This window comes from Cheilinus undulatus, linkage group 11 (genome assembly GCF_018320785.1).
Source record: "Cheilinus undulatus linkage group 11, ASM1832078v1, whole genome shotgun sequence".
Classification (NCBI taxonomy): Eukaryota; Metazoa; Chordata; class Actinopteri; order Labriformes; family Labridae; genus Cheilinus; species Cheilinus undulatus.
In genome coordinates, this window is record NC_054875.1 from 6181264 (window position 1) to 6206015 (window position 24752).

General features: G+C 40.8%; 1 protein-coding gene across 2 annotated transcripts in view; it reads right to left on the reverse strand.

The window, feature by feature from the left end:
- The window catches only part of LOC121517494 (plexin-A1-like), a 503338-nt gene that overhangs the window by 190623 nt on the left and 287963 nt on the right, over positions 1–24752 (reverse strand). For both annotated transcript variants that reach the window (XM_041799311.1, XM_041799310.1), the window contains exon 9: positions 15560–15674. In XM_041799311.1, the coding sequence (XP_041655245.1) occupies positions 15560–15674 (115 nt within the window). The remainder of the gene's footprint in view (positions 1–15559; positions 15675–24752) is intronic.

A 24752-nucleotide genomic window follows, 5' to 3' on the forward strand; every position in this document is an offset into this window, starting at 1 on the left:
ACAGAGCAGTTCATCTCAGTACAGTCTGTTGTTAGCTGATGTCACTGACTTCATTGAAAGTTAACAGTCAGTTAAATGCTGTTTTTCTGTTCATTGTGAGGTAAACTTGGACTTTGAACAGACTTTGTCTCTTCTTCTAAGGTCAACAAAAGGTCAAGAGGCAGGCTAATGGCGTGTGTGCTTTACTTAGTTTGTAGCATTTTTTTAAACCTGGGCGGATCATCTTTCTCCTGAGTGGGCGTGGCTTCAGCTCATTTAACGGACGCACCCACACCATCCTGGAGCAGATTTTACTGCCTAATTTTAAATGATTTTGAAGCTTAATTTTATAAACTTAGAGATGCTAAATTTGGTTAAAATTTGACCTGGGGGTTCATAACATAGTGACCTACAACAAACCTACAGGGCCTTTAAAGTTGATATGTGAGGTCTCAGCACTCATCAGCGCACTTTTGCTGTTTTTATTATTATCTTTTTAATTTTACAATGTAGAAAAGCGGGTCGAACACTTCTGTGTACGGTAGAATCTCATCTTTCGCTTCCTCCTTCAACTTGCCATCCCACATGATTCAATGGGCACATGTTGTCACCTCTCAGTGTGCATCATTGGTTGAATCCTTTGTCCGTCAACTTTTTCCCAACCAAGTGACACTCTGGAATCCTGAAGGCCCTCCCTTTCATAGTTTTCCAGGAGAGGGAAGGCGAGAGACCCGAGTGAGAGAAGGAAATTGGACCTTTTGATGTCCGATACCGATTGTCAGCACCTAAATAACAACAAATCAAAATCATATCATTGCAGATTTTGTGATATTGGGAACATTGGATTTTTGTCAAATAATTGCTATCATATCATACTGTTATAAAACAGGTCATTTACACCTCTAGTATTGATAAAGCTCATAAGGGAGCATAGATAAGGGTTTCATTATTAATATAAATGAATCATACCCAATTAAAGTCAAAAGTCCACCAACCAGTGGTTTAAATGTCCACTTGTCTCAAAAGTCTCTATGAAGACAAACTCAGCTGCTTGCTACCCACATCACGGAAAATGTAAAGCTTTATCAAATTGTATTAGAAGTGATAAAATCTTTTCTAAGCCAGGCCTTCAGCCATCCAGCCAACGGTTCAAGCAGCAGAGAAGAAATCATGCCTGCCGGGAAAAGACCCCCGCTCCCCTGACTCCACGATGTCTTTATCACATGTGTCTCCATTAGAATAGCGCTGCCCTGCCCTGTGTGCTATCTCTGATGACCAAGTGTGATAGTCTGTGTATCTGATGCTATCAGCTCTGGGTGGTCAAAGAGGAGGAGGATGCAGCTGATAAGAATCGTCTGGTGGATCGATAGGCTTCTCTAAAAATACTCTATCTGTTTGAGAGGGTGTATTTCTGAGGGTGACACAGTAGATACATGACAGATAACAAGAAGCTATTCAGGATGGCCTCACTAAAAAAGTCCCAGTGTTCTCTTTTTTTCAGCCCGCAGGATTAAAATTTAATACATCCGTTTTCTTCTTGTGAGAGGGAAATGTGCTCTCTGCCATGTGGGAACCAACCAAAAACAGACTCAACCCAGTTTAGACCCTGACCCAGTGAATAATAAGAGATTTCTGTGACCCGACAAAGTCTCAGCCAACCTCTCAAAGTCAGTCTGAGGCACAGGATAAATCTACTGGCTTCCTCATCATGTGTTGTTTCCTCTATTAGCTGGAGCTAAAGATTGAGTTTCCAGGTCCCAAAGGTTCTAGGTTGCAAAGTTTGAGCAACACAGCCAACTTCACAACAAACACTCTCTCAGTATCTCATATGCAAATTCACTGGGGCCACAAACTTCACAAAGCTCCTCCTGTTTCATCTTTTATTCCAGTTATGCGACTCATCCCCTGTGCTTCATTTCAGCGGAAAATACTTTTTCATCTGCGTTGCTCAAATGACCTGAGTTCCTCGGTCGTAGTCTCAGGTGGAAGGAGGGCAGGCACCCCTGTGGCACCTGGCTGGGAGCTCCTCTGTTCCATAAAAGACACTTTGAACCACATTAGAAGCTCTTTGGAGTGTCCACCCACTCCTGGCAGCCCTTTGCCATCGGGAGAGCAGAGCAAGAGAAGGGTGATGCGGTAAAGATAAAACGGAAAGGCTTCAAACTGTCATTAACTGAATCGCTGGCGCTCATAGACATAAACAATGTGCCAGGTTCATTATCGCTTAATCAGGAGTCGTGGAAAAATTCATCAATTCTACCTTCTTCTAAAGACTTCAGCAAACTTTTTAATCAAGGCGAGTTTCAGACCTTTTTATATCTCAAGAGGAACCTGGCGTCAGGACCTCAAAGGGGTTTTACTCACTCTCAACATCATTAACAACAAGGTCAAACAAAGACGGGGAGAAATGACACAAGGTGCTACAAGAGGACATTTTCAAGTGGACTGGTTTATTCTTTCTGCAGCTAATTAAGAGTTAGTGGGCGACAACTATGATCAACTTTAAAACAGCCATCAACCTGCGTTTACCTTCTCTGTCGTCAATATCTGAATCATCCATGCGAACTTTGAAAATATAAAATATCCTTAGTGGAGTTAGACTTCTTAAAGAGCAATACAGACATATTATAAGCTTTAAACAATAACAGCATGTCATTTGTTTAACAAGGTTGCAGGCAAAATAAGCGAAACCACCAGGAAACCTTAATCTGAATATTTTAAAGTTCAACAGTGTTGATGAAAAAAAACATTTTTCTCTTTACCCATAAGTGCCTGCACCTAGTTGTCCTAATCATTTGTGGTTATACAGCATGGGCCAAAATCAATTAGATTTAACTACAAAAGTCATTTTTAGTTTTTTCCAACACAAAAACAAAGTGAATGGGCCCTAACCTTTCATAATCTATTGATGACATCAGCATGTGTGCTGGATTAAAACTACTGTGACTGTATGCCCATTTTGCCTATTCAACCCAATTTGGTCCATTTTCACCCATTTTTGCCACTCTTTAACCACTTTTCAACATTTTCCACCCATTTCTCCTCCTAATTACATTTCTTTTTGGTAACTTTTTTGCCACTTTAATCTCACTTTTGTTTCTTTTGAGCACTTTTCACTTTTCACCAATTGATATTGTCATCTTTTTCCTACATCCAAACAATTTCTTTGCACTTTTAACTCATTTTTGTCAATATGTAGCCCTGTTTACTATATCTGGTCATTTTTGCAACTTTTTGCCACATTTAACCAATTTGCTACTTGCAACCCATTTCTGTACTTAAATACATATATATGTATATATATTTAAAAATATGAAATATGATTATTACAGCTTAACTTTAAAATGGATCATGACTTTGCTGACCTCAATTGGCCCCCAGCTTGACTGGGCCCAAGAAAGTTCTTCCGATATCCGCCAGTCACATGACCACATCAGAATATTCAGTGTGTTTCAATCAAGAACTTCATGAATTAACATTTTAAGGTCATGTGACACCTGTGTTACACTGGGTCCTTAAGGGTTAAGCAGATTTGGTTATAATGTGATAATGTGATAGCCATCAAAAGTAGCTAATGATTCCTGCTGTTCCAGAACATGCAAAATGCCTTTCCTCATCTCTTTTAGTCCCACACAGGTAGCAATGACTAACCATGGTAAGTTGGTGGAAGTCACACATGACAGATGTGGATAGTGCTTGTATTTCTAGCATGAAATTTTAACATGAAAAACGGAGGAACCAAATCTGGACTTGCGTCTATTTAGGGGAGTTAAAGGGAACAATTTATGCAAAAATCATTTTTTCAGGCTTATATGAGCCCCTGGCCTGTCCGCAATCCCCTCAAGTACCAGCTGCTAGCTGAGAGTAAGATCTGCAGAGCCACATCCATTAGACTACATCCATTTCCTGAGAGGGGCGTTGCCAGGGGCGGTGTCAGACAGCTCATTAACATTTAAAGCAACAGACACAGAAACAGCTCATTCTGAGCACTTCATGATGCTGGATGGTCTTTGAGACAAATATGACAGGTGGTCTAATAAATTTGTTAAGTACTTTGTTAAGTATATATATATATATATCTCACAAAAGTACAAAAAAATGCCCCATGGTTTAAATTCTGAATGTCCATGTATTTAAAAAACACCAAATTTGATGAAATAAATATGGAAAGTCAGAACTTAAATGTCACTTTGGTGATTTGTACTTTGAGTTTATCTACAGTAGAGAAAAATCCTTCTCTGTACACAACAGCCAGGATGAAAGTCAGCAAAAGCAGGGACAGTTTATGCATTTTTGATGTGTTTGGCTCAAAAATGCTTCTGTTCTCAGAGCCCGTTTAAGTACTTCTATGGATGGCTCCTTAAATAGTTATGAGAATGTTTATTATGATTATAAATTTAACTGAAAGTAGACAAAAGTCTGGTTTATGCTTCTGGATGCAATGAGGGCCCATGACATATGCTTCTGCACAGACTCAACACTGAAACACAAATTTTAAAGACCGACAAGGCTGAGCACAGATCCAGTTAGCGACACATTTAGGCCTTAATAATAATATTTAAGAATCAATCTAATCCATTAATGCCCCGGCCCTCTTACTCTGCTGCGGCTGATGGAGTATCTTAGCACAGAACAATGGGATGAAGAGCATGGATAGCACAGTTAATTCCCCCGTCACTCCTCCTCAGTGAAGCACTCAAAAGTTTGATGGCCATTAAATTTATCCACTGAGACAGTGAGCACCATCAAAACTCTTTCAAAACTAATTTCCTACGTATGATTACCCATGTGCCTTCAGTGCAACACTGGAGAGAAGTTTATTAAGCCTTTAGCGAGCCGAGAAGTGGGTTCAGACGTGAAACAAGTCGTCATAAAAACCTAATATTTACATGCATTCATCAGGAGAAGCTTCTCAAGGCAAATCAATCCAGACAATGAAAAAAAAGAAGTGGGGAATTTCAAGGGAATAAATTACCAGTAACAGAGGAGTATCTGCTGCTTATGTCAGCAAAGTTCTGTTATAGTAAACACATGATGCAAGCCAGTGATTTTCAGCAGCTGAGCATGCAAAATAAGGCAGATAAGCATGAAATAAATGATATGGAATTATTAAGGAGATGCTAAAGAGAGTCAAGGCACCGCTGGTGTCATGACCGCGGAGTATCCTTTCATCTCCTGAATGGTTGGTCATCTTTTGCATCCCCCTCCTTCACCTCCCTGCCTCCTTTCTTTTCTTCTGCTCAGCCTTCTTGTCCTTTCACTCTGATGTCTTCATCTAATCATTTATTCCCTTTTTTTAATCCTTTTTGATCCCTCATCCGTTGTCTGCCTCCCACTTATTCCACTTCTGGAATACTTTCTCTATGTTATATAAATATTTCAATATAATTTAGTCCTGCTAGTCTTTACATATTTATGCAAACTGCAATCACATTAAAGTTAGTTGTGGAAAGAGCTGGCAAATTTCACTTAAAGGAGAGCTCCAGAATGTCAATCATGGGGTACATAGTTTCACTAAGTGTGAGATTCAGCCTTAAAGTATCTAAAAATATTATTGAAAGAAAATAAGAACATTTCCTTCAAACGTCACTGTTTAAAAAAATCTAACATAAGAACATGGCAGTTGCTGATATGTCTAAATCAATCAGTTTGTGTTTATTATTGTCTTTTCAATCCATGTAACCCTTTCGAATACTAAAGTTGCATTGCCATCAAATGGTCTAGTTCAGTTTGGTTCGGTACAGTATGCAGTTCTTTCCACAATCAACAGTTGGGAAAGGCACCAATCCCCATGGCACCTTTATTTCAGCAGGCGTACCTTTCCGACCCCAAAGAGTGGAGCTGGACTCACAGTAGTCTGTTGACTGATGGAAAGAATCTTCACGTCTTGTGTAACAGCAGTACAAATGGAAAAACACATATGATGTTCTGTACTGACTGGTATTTAGGAAATAACTATTGTGTGGGGGACTGGTTTAGAGCCCTGCACTGGAGCCCTAGGCCCAAGGGCCCAACAGGCTTTGGGCCAATGACCATATCATTACCTCTGTCACGGGCTGGGCTCGGGCTCTTTTGTTTTTAACCTGTCAATTAGAGCGATGTGTTGTGTTTGTGTTTAACCAATTTAAATGGCAACACTTGAACGCAGCAGCCGCTCTGCCCCCTCCCTCCCCTCTCTATGTGTCTGCTTTACATGTCCCAGCCAGCAGTGGCAGCAGCGAGCACGCTTCCAGCACAGCTGGAAGAGTGATAGAAGAAAGGAGGACTGGACTTGCCCCTGAATCTGTGAATGCTGTCCTTTTTCTGCAATATGCCAAGTAAAAAGACTGTCCTTCTTGTGGTGTTTAAAGAACGGAGGACTTTGTCATGTTAAGCGGCTCATTGTTGTTGGATGTCGTCATGTTCAGACTTATTTGATTAATAGTTCTACTATAGAATAGAATAGAAGTGTTTATTTGTTAATAGGCCAACAATTGCTGCGATATGCAGGACAGCTGTTGCTGTGTGCTGCTGCATCGCACATGTAAAAAAAGTCAGTCTTGATACTGGTTTGGGCCTGATAATTCTGAAAACCTGTCGGACCGGGCCGGGCTGGGGCTCCACCCCCTCGGGCCAGGGCTGGACTCTGGCCCAGATAATAGGCCTGTGCAGGGCACTAGACTGGTTACTGGTTGTTTTGTGGTGGGTTACTCCCTCCGGGTGGGGACAGTGTCTTTGCCCCAAGTGAAGGAGTTCAAGTACCTCGGGGTCTTGTTCACGAGTGAGGGTAGAAGGGACCATGAGATTGACAGGCGGATTGGTGCAGCATCTGCAGTATTGCAGACGCACTGCACCTTCGTGGTGAAGAGGGAGCTGAGCCGGAAGGCAAAACTCTCAATTTACCAGTAGATCTTTGTCTCAGCCTTCATCTTTGGTCATGAACTCAGGGTAATAACTGAAAGAATAAGACCGCTGGTACATGCAAATCAAATGAGATTCCTCAGAAGGGTGTCTGTCAAATGTTGTACTTGGTTGATTAGGTGCAACATCATCAGTGTTGAAGATGTTTACTGGACCATCATGGCCGAACTTGAAGGCTTTCAGTTTAACAGCTGGTCTATGATCCCTCACCTCTGGTCATGAGCTTTCAGTACTGACCCGTAGAAGATCGACGATGCAAGCTTTAGAAATGAGATTCAGGAGTCAGTTGAGATGGCTTGGGCATCCGATCAGGATGTATCTGAGCTCCCGGTCTTGCAGACACATCCAATAAGAAGGGGCCCTCCAGGCAGACTCAGAACTCACTGAAGGGATTATATACCTTCTAGGTCAACTTGCTTAGCCTGCTTCTACCATGACCCCCAAATAAGAGGGCAAAAATGGATGGCAGGCTGGATGAACTTGGTAGAAAAGAGTAGAAAGTATGTAAGAGTTCAAAAATGGTTGGTTTTGTCAACAAAGTCTGGTGTCTGAAGAGTTGATGAAGGTAGCAGCTGTTTCTGGTTGATAGATCTTTCCTTGGAGCGTTGATAGCCGGGTGGTTATTTTTGCACACCCCATGTACAGAGGATGTCCTCGGAGCGCATGTTCTGGATTAGAATCCGGCCTGTGGCTCCTTTCCTCTCATGTTACTTCCCATTCTCTCTCTTTCCCCTGCTTCTAACTCTTTCCACAGTTTTATCTGAATACAGGCATGAAAGCCCAAAGGCAAGCCTTAAAATAAGATCTTTCCTTGACAAGAGAGGTCTGGTTTTATTACCATCAACCAAAATATGTCAGAAAAATAAGACCCAGGCTTCTAAAAAAGGAAGCCCTCGTAGGCACTCTTGCAAAATGCAATCTGTCATTACAGTTAAGAGCATCTTGACCCAAACTTAGGCATCTTGCCGTGCCTTTTAACCTTCTTTTGGAGAAAAAAAAGCCTAAAAAGAAAATGTATCTTGTAGAAGTGAAATCAGACACTCTCAGTGTTTTTAATTCAAATGCATTTAATTAACCATATATCATTCACAGTGGAACTGAGGGGCCCAGATGTGAGATTTGTGCTCAGAATTACAGGCTGACTCATTTTTGTTCAAAGAAAAAATGTTTAATGGGAATTGCAATGATAGTTTTGCAAGAGTTACTCTTTGAAAAATACATCCATTTTCTTTTTTTATGTGCAGCGTGCACATAGTTTCAGAAATGAAGCCCCTGGTTGTTTCTCTAACAAGTAGGCCACTGCCGCCCTCCTCCCATTAGCTTTTGTGGATGCTCCACCTTTCGCTTCTCATCTCATCTGTCTCTCTCCATTAAACACGCCAACGATCAGAGAGGCATCTGGAGATGCATCTTTAAGCTTTAATACACTTTGAATAATTAACACACATGTGAGCATGCACACACTCACACAGCTGAGTCTATCAGTTGCAGGCAGCTTCCCCCAGCCAGAGAGACCCAGAGGGAGAGGGGAAGCGTGCTCTGTGCCAGACCCAGAGCCCCCGAGCTGGGCAACGCAGAGCTGAGCACCAGGCTGAGCGGCAGCAACCAGCAACAAAGGAAGCCAGCTGTAACTCTGACACCCTCAGCCCAGGGACCAAAAGAGACTGTGTCTGGCTTCTGCTAATTGACTTGTTGAAGGAATGAGGGAGTGGGTGAACAAGAGGAAGAGGGTTGGAGATCAGAAATGAAACCTCCGTGTGGAGATGGCTGGCGGAGCGCATGGCAGCCTTTGAGCAGTGATACTGTGGGAGTCGGTTGGCTGGTGGCCTGCAGCAGCGAGGTGACCCGACAGCGTCTAACCAACTCACTCATCATGGTGATTCATCCTCTAATTAGCAGCATGGAGACTAACGCTGATCCACATATCTATATTCACCTTCTGTTCATCTGGAGACGAACACGGCCTGCTAATGATTATCAATGAGGCAAGGCTACAAAGCCACCAGATCACTCCTTTAGGCAGCAGCAATGCATCACGGACCTGCTGTGTTTCACTAGATGTAAGGAGGTCAGGCTTCTTTAAGACGGGAGGAGAGGTAAGAAGGAGGAGGAGGGGGAAAATGAAAGCAAAGATGTCAGGAGAGGATAAAAAAAGATGGATTTTAGCTCGGCTGTAGGAGCAGAAATCAAAAAGGAAAAACAGAAAGAGAGAAAAGAAGTAAAGATCGCTGTGAGAGCAGTCAGAGTGGGTAAGTTGCAGTTCCACTTTTGAAAAGGTCAGCGCCTCGAAAGTTAAATAAACAGTTTGAGAACGGCTGATGCAGAACAAGAATGTGGCTCATAATGAGCACTTCTTCTGACAGATTCAGATGACTTCACTCAGACTGCTCCTTAATGAATACATCAGACCTGCACCAATTCAGAAAGTACACTTTCCTATAGAGTATGAATAAATAAACCAGAAAAACATGCTGGTCTGTTCACTTCAACAATCTTTGTGCAAGGAAGAACACAATGACAAACTGCTGACAGAGGCACTGGACCTCCTGGTTGGGGAGCATTGGCCTGGAACTGAGATGCACAGAGACCAACATTAATTTGGGAGTGTTCTGGGCAAGCAGCACAGAAAAGGTAGGCTTGCACGGTGTCCTAACTGACCGTGACAAGAGCAAGTGACAAAATCAGCTTGATTATAGATTTGTGTGTTGGATGGACTAAACACAATGACCTGAAATCTCAGTTAAATGCCCTGCTAATTAAGGGATATTGCAGTATTTTTGAAGTTAAGTCATATGAGGTATAAAGCAGTAGTTGCAGCATTAGCCTTTGGTGAGAATTGCTCCTTTAAGAACAACTCACTGGTTGAACTGGCCAGGAAGCTAGGCTATACAGTGTAATAAATGGGGATAGTTTCTCCCTGGAATTTAGTGAGTTTTTGCTAAAAATGGGACACAAGACAATGTTGGCTCAAATGAACACACTATCAAAACATTCTGAAGCATTTTATTTTATACCCAGAAAGCCTCTGTGCTTTTGTCACTATTTTGCAATGCAAGAGCATGCAACTCTTGCATTGCATGGCATGTAAGGACTAACCTTCCTCCGTTCCCATTCATTCCTAACGGCCATCCCCTGCTTCCTGCCCCCTAATGGACATTCAGGAACATGTGGTTGCAAACAACCTATACAGACACCATGTCTGTGTCTCTGATTTCAAAAGAAAGGCACTAGATGCTACATTTTTTAGGTGGAACTGAAATTCACAAGGCAATTAATGCAATGTGGAAGGCAAGTGTGCAATGCTGTGGGTTGCTACCCATCCACATGAGCTCTATGAAATCACTGGTATTGCAGCGATTTTCATGTACTGTTATGCTCTCCAGGTGCTCTAAGTGTGCTACCTTCAAAAGAGCAAACTTTAAAACTACAAAAAAACATCTGAATTCAAATTTCTAAAATAGCACTCACTCTTTTTATGTTTTTAACTCGCCATCATATCTCCCTAACTTGAGCAGACTGTGTATTTGATTCTTTTAACAATGTGTTACAGCAGCATATGCAAATGATTTATTAAAATTCATGATTTGTTTTAATTCATCAGTAACAAAAAGGTCAGATTATGTTTAATAATATAACTCTAGTGTGATAAAGTAGCAGCATTAAACACACATACAGACACAAAAATCACTACCTGTCAGAGCTCCCATCTGGGGCTTTCACTCCGCAGACATTTTCTGTCTCTTCGATCAATCAGGCGTTACATTAATTCAATAGTGGGACATGAAACACCCAGAATAAGAACAGCCCCATGCAAATAAACAGACAACTTAATTAAAGAGTAACTAAAGCTCAGAGTTTCAGCTGTGGCGCATCAGGGATTTAAAGAAATGTCTTAAGAATTGCAAAGGGGAGCATATGCTGCTTTCAAACCTCCCTCTACTTTTCAGCATTATAGTTCCTTTCACGACGTGTAAGCTGCCCACGCCATAGGCACTAATGCAACCCCATGTCATCAGAGATGCAGGCTTTAAAACTGTGCACCAACAAGCTGGATGGTCCATCTCCTCTTTACTCTGCAGGACACAGCATCTGTGTTTTCAAAAAAGAATTTTAAATTTTGATTCATTCAACCACAGAACAGTTTTCCATTTTGCCTCAGTCCATTTTAAATCACATTTGTTCCAGAGAAGACAAGAGAGTTTCTGGATCATATTGACATATGAAAAAATTGCACATGATTTGCAGTTAAAATTATTTTTCTATTTTGATTTGGAATCAATGCAGTTATCTATGTTTGGCTGCTTCAACAAGCCTACATCGAAAGCCTTAAGAAGGAACAGCCCCCACCCCACCCCACCCTCTAGAGCAGAGCAGGCTACAATAACAACACAGTGACAGTGATAAAGCCAGAAGCAGAATAAAGGAGGAGCTGAGGTGGAGGAGGGGGGAAGCAGCGAAGCATAGCCAGGCTAGACAAGTGGCAGCAGTCAAAAGCGTGCCTGGAGCTGGCTGTCAGCTGATGAGGGCTTGTGTGAGATCAGCTGATCTCGATTATATGGCAGCGACTGACTCCCTGGCCTGCCTGAACTACCGTCATACACTCAATTTGCGGATGGCATGCTAAACGGTTTTGAGAGACAAGGATTTCTGGAAGTGATCCTGAGCCCATGCAGTGCCACCCAAGGAATCACAAGCAACTAATCTTGACCTGCGGCCTTGTCCAAGTCTCTGCAATTTCTCATTGAGGAACATTTTTATCATAATGTTCGACAACTTGCAGACATAGTTTTTTCACAGATTGGGGATCCTTTGCTCATCTTTACATCTGAGACACTATGATGCTAGAAAATGCTCCTTTTATACCCAGCCATGCTACCGAACTGTTTCCAATTACTCTAATTAGCTGCAAAATGATCTTTCAGCTGTTTATTAGTACTGCTAACTTTTCCAGCCTTTTGTTGCCCCATCCCTGCTTTTTTGAGTTGGCTATTTTTAACATCTGATACATGTGTACAAAATATGGGTTTATAAGATTTATAAATCATTGCATTCCATTTTTATTTACATCTATGCTGCTTTTATGCCCCAACTTTTTTTGAATTTGGGTTGTTGGAAACAGGCATGGTTTATTTGCATCCAAAACATTTGAGCTATTATCTGCTGTTCATGTTCAGATGATCATTATTAAGCTGGTGGTGGTGCCCCCAGATGAGCCAATAGAAAAATTCTATTGCAGTAGCCGGTTGTAACCTGCAGAGAGCAGTCACTAGGCAGATTTCAAACACAATATTACCAAGATTAGGGCCTAATAACCAAAAACAGTACTAAATACACATGCTTTCAGCTGAAAAAGTTTACTGGGTGTTAAGTTACTCTTTGCCAAGTGAAAGTATTACAACACATGTATGCATAGGCGGAGAGCTTGTGAACAGGAAAATAAATGCAAACAAAATGGGTTTTTTCTATCACTACTTTCTATCAGCATTTGAAGCCATTTGAAACCAAAACCCCAGAGCCCAGCGCCGTCCCAGTCGGCTCCATCAAGCCAGCGCTGGGGTTCACTGAAGCAGAGAGAATGTGTTTGTTTGTCGTGGTGTTTGTTTCTCTCATTGTTTGTGTTCATACACTTTTCCATTCACGGCCATCTCAAGTGTTTCTGCGACTCTGGCAATTTTCTGCCTGGTCGCCCCTAATAGGCCTCTGTGTTTATCTGCTGTCACAACACAGCTGATTTATATACATTTACATATCCAGGAAGTGACAACAGAGAATTATATTTACTTTAAGGGAGCACAATTTATGAGAAGTGTTTATCTTGTAACACACTCTGGAGTGTAAGGTGCATTTTTGTGATGTACCTGTGGCATATATTTGCACATGCCATGAATTTGATCTGATATGAAGTGCAGTCAGCCTCAGGAAATATGACAAATGCCTATAGGGAAGATAACCAGTGTTGTGTGAATTCAATCACTTTGGAAAGCTACTGCTAATGACACAGGGGGGAACTTTTCCAGGCAGAGGAGATGGGCGATATTGCTTTCAGCAGGAGCTACGAACTGGCAGATTGGAACAAAATCGAGGCTGGAGGAGATAAATGGTGACGACAAAACTACTACACTCGACTGAAAGGGAATTCTGCTCTTTTTCTACATATTTTTGGGTCTTAAAAATGAGTGCTGGATCTGCTCCAGATTCTCCAGGACACAGGTGGCAAACCAGCTGTAATGGCTGTAACACAGAGTCTGCAGTTGATGAGAATGTGTCCTCTCAATGTGCTTGTTGTGCCAGTGAAAAGCTAACATATTTCTGGAGTTTGGTACTAAAGTACTGCAGGTATCCCCAACAGAGAGAGCATTTAGAGGAGGCTAAGTTTGGTAGCTAGAAACAGCTGCAACTGCCCAACCAAAGCAACCAAACATCACTAAGAATGGTAACTGCTCATTTTGACTGATATTGGTACCATTAATAAAGCCCTTTAATTATACAAGTCCTTTTCAACACCACAGAATTTGGTAGTGCAAGATGCTTATAATGATTAGAATGCTGAACAAAATCAAAACTTTCTTTTCTCACCAAAAAGCTGCATTTTCTGTCTTTATATATATGAAGACTTCATTATTCAATTATCTTAATTTACTTGTCAGCTAACAAGCTTTAACTTCTGGATTCAACATGGATTCCAACGCTTGATATATGTTTTTGTTTTTTTTCCAAATGGTACCTGGTTTTAAGGTTTAGGGATTTTTACTACAACATTTTTGCACTTTCTATTGGTTTGGTTTGTCTTCACACTGCTCTTGGTCAAACGGACCAAACTGTCTGAACACCTACAACCTCTGCTGTTAGGGGCACTGTCGTCACAAACAGCGACCAAGAAGAAAAGAAAGCGTAAAGGAAGATGAAACCGGAAATCCATCTGCTTCCAATGGACTTGTTTGTCACGTAAACAATGAACAAAACACAGAATCTACGCTATCTTGGGTTTTCTGCTTTTGCATTGGGGCATAATGAGCAGCAGGCGAGGTGGTGAGCTGTCCAGCATGTCATTCTTTACATGATACAAACAAATCAGCATCGACTATGACGTGTTGCTATGGCTACACAGATGCCAAGAGAGGTACCCACATGTATTGGAGTGTATTCAATCACATATAAATCCATATATCATTATGCTTTATGCCACTTCCTGCCTTTGGTTCACAAGTTGGTCTGCTTTGCTTTACATCTCAAACAAACCACACCAGGGTTCGTTTGGAAGCAACCAAGACCACCTGTTTTCAAGCGGACCAGCATCCACTTATTTGGTTCACGCCAGATTTCATGTGAGCTTTCACACCACTCCAAACGAACCGGACTATCTGGGAAAACGGACCAGAGTTTGTTTAAAGCGGACCAAACAGCTCTAGTGAATGCGCCCTAAGAAGTTCTAGAGAAACAAGTCTGAAGAAAGAGACCACAGAAGTGGGAAATGGTTGGGAGAATGTTTATGCTCAATAAAATTGATCACAGCATTACTCCTGTATTTTAAAGCCATACCTCATATATTAAACAAATCTTTCAGTTATGTGCATTATCTCGAAATATGACATCATTCTTCATAATACAACTGCCCAGTGTGTTATTGTCTTAAACAAATCCCCATCAGGATGTGGTGATGACTAGTCTAAGTTAGTGTGTGTTTTAGAGTCGTCTATCAAAATTCAATAAACTAATCCTGACATTCAAAGTGTCTTGGTTACCATGGCAACACTGCACCAAAAGACTGAGTGCATTAGAGAGGAAAAAAAAAAAACAGGAAGAACAAAAAATAAAATGCTCAATTGATGAAGCTCTCCAATACGGATGAGGGTGGATGTCAGCCTGGTGAGTTTACAGGAGGATGTAACGTGATGGGAGGGTGAGTGGAGTCAGCAGAACTGCTTCAAACTCCATTTTTCTACCTTGTGACCAACACAAATTCACACTCACAGGACAATCTCATTAATTGCTTAATCATTTGCATACCTCCAAGGCACTAAAATACAAATAAACAATGGCTATTGTCATGCAATACATCCCATAATACTGGACCAAGTATGATTTGCAGAAAAGAGTCATTTTTGATTAAAAACAGGAATAAATAGCAATAAAAGCATTTCTAAACCTTGTCTGAAACAGACAAAGCTAAGGCACAAGTGCTATTTGGTGCTGCCTGAAAACACAGGAGTTTATTTATGTTTCAATGCGTGAATTTTCATGATCTTCAAGAGACAATTGAAGATTAAATAACTTTGAGAGCAAGGGAATGGACCGTATAAGAGTGCAGCCTCATGGATTGATGAAGCTTTTCATGCAAATATAACATTTGGGACGGTAGTACACACCATCATTTGCATACTCATTCACCCCGACTTGTTTGTAACTGAATAAATCCAGCGCTGCTTGGAGTACAACAGCTGCTGCTGGGCCACTCAGAGCACCGTTCATTCATACGCATATTCACATACACACTCTCAAATGCTTACAGGTCCCAGCTGCACCCACAGCATTACTATGCCACCATACAAACTACCGCTGGAGTGTTTGCACATCCATTAATGCCAGCAAATATATTCATGTGAAGCTTTTCTTCTGAATCTGGGTTGATTATGTGACAGCATGTGTAACTAACTGCATGTGTGCTGGCCGAAAAACTCACCTCTGAGGTGTTGACTCGCCCCTCTTGGAAGGAGCAGTCGTTGGCATCCTGTGTGCACATGTGACGATATTTGCACCAGTGACAGGGGAAGTTTCCATTCACGCAGGACAGACACCTGGAGCAGATGATATGTGGGAGAGGAGAGAGAGAAAAGAAGAAAGGGTTAGGTTTTCACAGATCCACTTACACATGAGCCTAGAGTCCAGTCTCATTTGGTAAATGTGAATACCATCATGCTATACTCAGGCATCATGACCTGAATTCATCACATATAAGGTATGCTGCTCTCTGTTCTTTTGTAACATATAGAAAGAGAGGAAACATCAACACGCATCACACACTGACAGGGCGAGTGTGGACAAGCATCAGCACCGACTCACAACATCAAATGTTTATGGTCAAATCACCAGGAGTCACATCAGAGCAACGAGAGTAACTGTGTCCTCGTGCATTAAGACTTAACTCCAGCTGTCAGCGAGGCAGAGGAGGACGCTGTAAACAGCAGAGAGAAGCCTGAAAACCCACTTCTCCTTTCTTCTCCTCCATGCTGTAAGGCTTAAAGTGAACTAAGCTGCCACACCAAGATAAGCACGTCTTTATATAACACTGTTTTTTCTTATTCTTTAGAGTTGAGGAAGCGTTATGAATGTATGCACATTCAGACATTGACAAACAAAAACACAGGGAACCACTTATTTAAAAAATAACATTTATTATGGGTGGGAAGTCTGTGCAAATACTTTAACCTTGGTTAAGTTATATTAACTGCTGTATAATAATTGTTCGATTTAAGCAGGCTTTGTTTTAGTAATAAAAAATGCAAAAATAGCCTTCTTACATGCTTTTCTTGATTCCCAGCCAAAGTTATATTTCTTGGGAAAATATTAATGCATTAATAAGGTCTCTGCTTATGGTATGTGTTAGGCCAGTGGTTCTCAAATGGTGTGGCGAGGCACACCGGTGTGCCTTTAGGCAAGTCGAGCCGTGCTTTGGGAATTCGTACAACCATGCAATGACTCTACAAGTATCAAAAAATTAGACGACCTCTGAGAAAACAAACATTTTCTGTAGTATTTCTGGTATTTTCTTACTAAATTTTTTAAAATAATTTTGTGGAAAATGACTTGTAACAAGCAAAAAGTTCTGGATTTGCTGTAGCAGATCGCTTTACACAAGAACTGTAAATAAGGCTGAAAAGTATGCTGCAAAAATATACATTTTAGCATGATTTGTGTATTTCAGTTGTTCCTAAATGGTGTAGTCTTGGAGATTTGAACAACCATGCATTTTTGCTACAACTATGCATCAACTAAAGATACTGTGAGAAAATTTAAGGAGGTGATTTTGCATGGTTATGAAGATGGTGTGCCTTGAGATTTTGGCATGATCTTAGGTGTGCCTTGGGCAAAAAAAGTTTGAAAAAAAATATTAGGCAATATATATAATGTGGCTGCATGGCTCTAATCAGTGCACATTTCATGCATCAACATTGCACTATCTATGCAAATGGGAGAAAGCCTTAATAAGTAAAAGAAAAAAAAGAAACACTTCACATTTTGCAAGTTTTCCTAAGTAAAGCATACACCGAAAACAATTAGAATTTCGCTATTTCACATGAATACTTTGTAGTTCAGGAAAGAGATCTTAGTTCAGGGGTCCAAACAAGCTGCAACCTCTGGTGTTGAAAAATGAAACCAACGCAGACGTGGAACAAAATTGCAGTTCCTGTGCCGATGTGAGGCTGGCTGCAAAAGCCAAGGAATCCCTGTTACATTCATACTGAAATATGTATTTCTAGTGCTAAAATAATCATGTTTATAGGTTTGTAAAAAATAATAATAACAATAATAAATAAATAAATACAAATATTGCACCAGTTGCTCACCTCCTAATTAGTAGGAAAAGAGGTTGGCTGTTTTCATAAGTGATCTGTTTTGATTAAATTGAGTCAAAAAGTTATTCAAACATTTGTATAATAACAGGTGTTAACTGACAGCTTAATGCATTGCACCAGTTTAAAGGAAATGTGAAGGCCGAGCTCAGCTCTACAGGCTCATTTGTGCTCTACTGTATGTTTGAAATGTATTTGATACGGACAGACTTTCCTGTCCGTGACATGCGTTCATTTCATCCATTTTTCATCCATTCTCTTGAACCTTCAGATACGAACCAAACATTGCAATACCACCACTAACTGTGGGGGCAGTGTTGAGCAATGTACCCAACAGTTCAACCCAGGTAGCAAAATCCAACAAAGAGGAATCGCTCCGCAAAAAAGGCAGACCTTAATCAAGTTGTCTGTGAAAATACCACAAAAATAGAGTGAGTTTTTAGAGATTATGAACATATCAACGATGCTAGCTCACCTGGGTACAAAAACAGACAGCTAAAAGAGCGCAGCTGAGCAGAGGACAGACTGTTCATTCTTCAATCTCCTGACCTCTAGCGGATTTGTGATTTTGAGTGTCCACTCCAACATAGCAGAGTCACTTAAGTAAGACAGTTGTAAATGCACAAATCTATTTTGATGCATGCATGAGACTTTATGCTTCCTCTGTTTCTACAATGGTCTATTACGATAACCTTGCAAAGCCAATGAAGTGGCCAGACCCCATGTCAGTCAATCAGGTAGATCAATCATGCAAAGCCTCAAGGGTGAGTTTTTTTTTCCAATTCAGAGGATGAATGGACCATTCTGCATCATTTCAGGTGAAAGAGGCAAGAGCTACTGGTATGCAAGCCAGTAAACAATGGCCACTATTAGAGAAAGAGAGAGATTAGCGAGGATGTAACTATAGCAGCAGTTTTATCATCTCAAACACACTGTATGGACTGGTTGAGTATAGATGTGAAATATATCCCATACAATAGATAGATGAAAGAGTTTACCTGGCATGTAAGGTTACAAGAGTGAGGATGGGGTACTGTTGGCCTTCAAAATGCCTAATAAAAAACAAATGAGTGATTTGATGGGACAGTCCATTAATTTTCGATATCTAGTCAAACTGAACTTAGGAACATTTCACATTTTTAAAAGAAGTCAGAGACCAGTGATTTCACAGAGTGATCTCCCTGGTCTACTGAATCAAAGGCTTCATCTATTTACCAACAATCAGACCACTTTCTGACTCAAATCTCTGGGAAGAGAACCCATAGTGTCTTACTTTGATCATGTCAAAGGTCATAGTCCAAGCTATTGTGTTTGACTAGTGGGGCTTAGGATGGGCTATATATTTTTTGTATCAGTGCTGTTAAACTCTAATTCTACAGAGAAGAAACATTAAATTGACTTTCCTGTCTTGTGAGTTTAATGCAGAAGGTCTTAAAAGGCATTAAAAAACACTCTCTTTTAAACTCTTCAGTTTGTGGCAGATTTAAGAAGAGTAAGAAAAACAGTAATTACAGAGACGGACAGAAGTTGACACTTACTGACTCCTTTCTAAAAACATCTGCTTTTCTTTCCGTCCACAACAAGTCCTCTTTTCTTACACCACTTAGGAACTTCATTTCACTTAACTGGTAAAAGAATAAAAGCTCTAATTATACGGCATGTCAGTCCTCTCTCCCATAAGCTGTCACTCTGTTCATTCAGACCTCCTACAACTCAACCCCCACAGTGTCTGCTCGCCAACTCACATCCATCCAGCAAAGTGACTTGGAACCTGTGAGGTCCATTGTATGAACCTCTCAACCAATTTCATTCCCCACATCTGTATTTCAAAGTGATGCATTATACTTCTGACTACATGCAATTTAAATCTTTTGATTTGTATTGTTTACTTGACTAATTATTCATTCCATTGAAGGTCTATCCTAGCTCACTTTTGCTGTGGAAACATTTCTCTTTCTTTAACAAAGGGATAAATATGAAAGCTATACAATTTTACAGTTTGACTTTCATAAAGTACAGTAATTTGTCTGTCATTCTACTGTCTGTCCATCATGTAATGGTCCATTAGTCCATCCATTATTCTGTCTTGCCATCATAAATGTGTACCTCTGCTCTTCCATCAACCTCTAGCTCCTTCTGACCATCTGCTAATCTCCAGCTCTGGCCAACCACTCTCTAGCTCCATCCATCCATCCATCCATCCATAGCACCATACTTTGATTCATCAACTTTTTTCACCCCATGTCAGTGGGTAATCTCTAGCTCTATACAGCTGTCCTTCAATCTCCAAAGCTGCACTTCCATTCATTGATCATTAGCATCTATTCAAACTTCCCTGGCTCCATCCATCCATCTATCCATGCATCAATCTCGAGCTTTATACTTCCATCAATCAATCTCTACAACCATACTCCCATCCATCAATCTCTGGCTCCATCTGTCAATACATCAATCTCATCTCCCTGTTCCATCCATAAATCAACAGCTCCATCAATCCATCCTAGTATCTCTAGCTCTGTCCATCATCAGTCAACCTGTAACTATCCCATCCATCAATCTCTAGCTTTAGCTGTCTTCCAGTATGTCTCCATTTCCATCTATCTCCATCCATCTAGCGCTCTATCCATCCACCTGCAAATCTCTGGCTCCATACATCCAGTCATTACTCACCAACCTTGTCATCCTGCATCCATCCATCCATGCATCCATCCATCTCTAGCTTCATACTTCTGTCAATAAATCTCTACAACCAGCCTTCTATCCATTCAAAACCTGGCTCCACCTGACAACCCACCAATCTCTAGCTCCCTCCCTATATCTACCAGAAACTAGCTCTATCTATCCAACAATCTCAATCTCCTACCTCCACTCAGAAATCTCTAGCTGCAAACATTAATGACCAAGCCTTTACTTTGCACAGACTTGTTCTCCCTTAGGGACACCGTGAAAAAAAAAAATATTCTGTGACTAATGGTTTTCAACATATCTACATATACGAAAAAAAAGTCTATGCGCTTTTTTGCAGTTAGATTCATTTGTGCCATTCCTCAAAGCAGTAGAGACGCAACTGGTCGACTGCTCCTCCCACAATTCATTGCGGGTAAACAATATGGCGATGCCTATCACAGAAAGATGAGGCAAATGATCGAAAATGGATTAAAAATGGATAAAAAGACGCTCATTATCAGATCTAACAACGTGGATTTAATCTTTAAAACCCCAAAAGGTCACCAACATTCCAGGCTCACCAGAACGGCGTCCTAAAGGGCTACGGAGACATCAACAGCCACAAACAAACGACAAAAAGGTTAGCTTTAAGAATAAAAAGGAGTGTCTATGACTTATTGTTCAAAAGTTATGAACACTTTTATAAACTTGTCACTTCTTGTTGTATATGACAACGCCTTCGAAAACGCCTTCCTCAGAGTCCCCGGAAAATCAGTCAAGTTCCAGGCTCACTAGAAAATGTTCTGTAAGAGGTACAAATGCATGGTAAACATAATAACAAAGGCACCAAAGAAAACTTTCATATGAAAAAAAAAGTTAGTGCTTACGACTTATGGTTCAAAAGTTATCGAGCAATTTAAAAAGGGGTGTGGCTGTGGCATGGATCCGTACCATCTGAGCTCCAAGGGTTAATTCCAAGCACCAACTAACTGACAAAACTTGAGAAAACTAGACCTGTAAAGTACTTTCATCAAGATTAAAACAGAGCAAAGAGGTTTTTTTTAATATCTTAGTTACAATAAACAGATAGGTAGAAGTATGACTCAAAATGAAAGTGTACTTCCTTTTATCTCTCTTTTATTACCTTAAGACTTGAGTTTAAGGTCTTTTCTGTTCTCTGTAAATAAATGTCTTTTAAAGAAAGCCTGTAGTTTTTATATGTAGTATTCATAGCACGATGGGTAGTGAAACTAATTAGTATTGTTGGGTTATCAATAGGAAACAGCAGTAATTCATTATTTAGAGTGCATTTTTACTGTGATTTCTCCTACCAGCTGCTTTCTGACCTTTTTTGGAAAAGGTCAGAAAGTTTTTTGAAAGAATGGAAAGTTTTTCACATTCAAGTCAAAGAAAAATAAGTCATAACACCATGTTTACATTTGAGAGGAGACCTCTGACAAGTCTAAAGCTATAACTCCGACGTAATGAGCCACCATGGGGGTTTAAAACCAGGTTCTTTAGACTGAAGGACAAAAGCTCAGCGCCAAATGCCGCCCTGCTGTAGGAAACATTGACTTAAAAGGATTTTAGTCTAATCCTCACTCTGTCTTCGTCCCTCTGTCCTTGGTTTTATTCAGATTTCGTAGGGTTAACTCCTAAATCTGCTGTATTGGAGTGACAGAGCAATAGGAGCTCCATATAGCCGGCGTTAAGCCAGTGAGACCAGACTGAAGTGCAGCGTGAGCTTTATAATCAATGCCAGTGGATTTCCATGGGGAGACGGGGGAACTGAGGTTATGCTAACAGTCTGATGTTTGTTAGTAGAGCTGGTGAGCCAGTTCCCCCTCACTATTAACCCGGGGTTTATCGATTTCTTGTAGCAGGGACACACCAGCCGCAGGCTTGTGTATGCATGCCCACAGCAGCTTTAACAAACACTGGCGAACTTTACACACACTTCTACACACAAGCTGTCACCCGTGTTGACATCTCAGCGCTCCTCGCAGTCACCTGGGCAGTGGAGACTTGTCCTACAGTGGTGCTGTCAATGCCTGGACAACTGGCTTGGGTAAGTGGCTGCACTGCTGCAGTGTAGTCAATGAAATCCCCTGCTATTTAACAAGGCCTGGCAACAGAGCCAGGTCAAAAAGCCTTTTCATCTTCCTCTATGCTTTTGTTCTAGCAAAGGCTGGATCGATGGAACAAGGCTGTTCATATGCGAGTGTTGGCCTGCAGAAACGCATATGAAAGAAGTGAAGGATCGGATGGTGGTTTCATTTGGGTCAGAGTGGATGAGGTCGACGATGAAGCTGCAATTCTGTTCAAATAAAGAGGTGAGGGCTTACTGTAAAGGACTGGGGGTGACAAAGTTTACATCATCCCATTTAAACTGTCAGAATGTTATGACTTTCATCATTCTTTACAGCTTGGGGTGACACTTGTTTTGTTGCATCATAGCAACTACAACCATTTGCATGTATGCCCTGCTGAACATTTCAATAGAATCTGTGGGCAAATCAGCGCAAAAACACCATCAAATCTACAAAGCCCAACATCCAAGAATATCCTCAGTGCATTTCCTCATTTATGCCTTTCTTAGTGGCCAAAAAAGCACAAATTCTCCCCATGACCTGTGCTTTGACTGAGTCGGCATCCAATCTCCTCCTGCGCCTCTCATTCATTCTTTGAAATAAATATAATATAATCAACTGCTGATCAATATTTATCAGCTCCCTATCAGCTCCACGGCTGCCATGGTTTTCACTCAAAAAAGGAGAGGAAGTGGAAAAACCAAGGGGGAAAAACTTCAAATGTTGAAAAATTAAACCCATGCAGGGGTGGGGGAAAAACATAATAATTCAAGTGCCCACTTAGGCAGCAGCAGACGCACTGGAAGTCACCAACACACCCCATGTTAGAACACACAGGATGGAGGTAGTTGTACTTTTGCTGTTTCAGTGTAAATAAGGATGTTGACTTATTTATAATTACAGGCTTGGCTGATATAATTGCATGCTAGCATAGTGTAGCTGTTTCTTAAGAGGTCTAATCCCCTCTCAACCTCTTTGGCTGTTCTAAAGTTAGCTTAGGACAGCATTCAATATGGCAGCAGTGTTTCTTTCATTAATTAAAGCTATGACTGCATGTTTGTCAGCCCTCTTTCCATGAGGAAGACACAACTAGCAAATAACAAATCTTCGGAGATAAACACACTAAATAAAAGTGAGTTAAGTTTCCATCAGGGAGACTAAAATGGGTTTAAAATGTTAGAGCTGGACTATAAGACATTCAAAATCCACCATTTTCTACACTATGCATTTAAGGTGTTTCAGTATTTTCATCAGTGTGTTTGAAGCCAAGTTAAGTTTTGATAGTGCATTGATGAGTGTTTCACATTATTAAGCTCAAACTTTTGATGATTTACTTGAAAAAAAAAAAACATGTCTAAAATTATAGACTAAATGTCCGGACTTCTTGAAGGTAAAAACTGAACTTTTGGACAGGAGTTTTCATCGACTACAGCTCAACTTAATTTCAAAAGGTCAGAAATGATTAATGTGATTAAAACTAAAGAGCATTCATTCTACAGACTAAAGGCCTTTGCACACTGGGTCCATTTATTTCATCCAAATTTTTCACACGTTAAAAAATAAAATAGATTATAATCATGTTTGCACTGACGCCAAAATTTTCATCCGTGATATATTTTTTCGGAACAGGCTTGATTTTATGCGAAATTTGGCATCAGTTCAAGTCATTTAAATGGTTGACTGATGATTTAAATCAGTGCCAGCTGCATCCTCCTCGCTTCCTCTCCCCCGCCTGACCCCTCCTCTCTCTCTCCCTCTCTCTCGCACCGAAACCTCACTTTAAACACCGTAGTATGCCAGTTTATTATGTGGATATCAGCCATGGAAATATGACAGATAGAAGCATAAGTTGTAACTCACAGGTCATAACGGAGACTGAATTATAAAGTTGCTCTCTGTTTCTCCAACTTGGATCAGCGCCATGATGCATGAGCAGGTTCTGCACAAAGCTCTCTGTCAGGATGGATCCAGCAGGATTTTAAAGGAGTGACGGAGACACAGGCTCGCAGTGAAAAAATTGTCACATTCTACGAATTTTCGTAGTGAAGGCAAATAAAAATGCATCGGGCCCAGTGTGCAAGGATCAGCGCAAAAACACCGTCAAGTCTACATATGCCAAAATCCAAGAACATCCTAAGTGCATTTCCTCATCTTTGCCTTTCTCAGTGGCCAAAAAACTCTCCCCACAGCCTCTGCTTTGAGTCAGCAGCCATGCATCCAATCTCCTCTGATGTCTCCTCTTAATTATTCTTTGAATAAATAAAATCAACTGCTGATCAATATGTATTGCCTCCAGCTGGAACATTTGTTTGATTTTATTTTGCAATGGTTTTCAGCACTCAAGAAAAGGAGAGGAAGTGGAAGAACCAAGGGAAAATCTTCAAATGTTGAAAAATTAAACCCATGCAGGAGTGGGAGGAAAACATAATAATTCAAGTGCCCACTTAGTCAGCAGCAGACACACTGGAAGTCACCAACACACCCCATGTTAGAGCACACACTGTGCAGGATGGGGATGGGGGTAGTTATAACTTGTCTGTTTTAG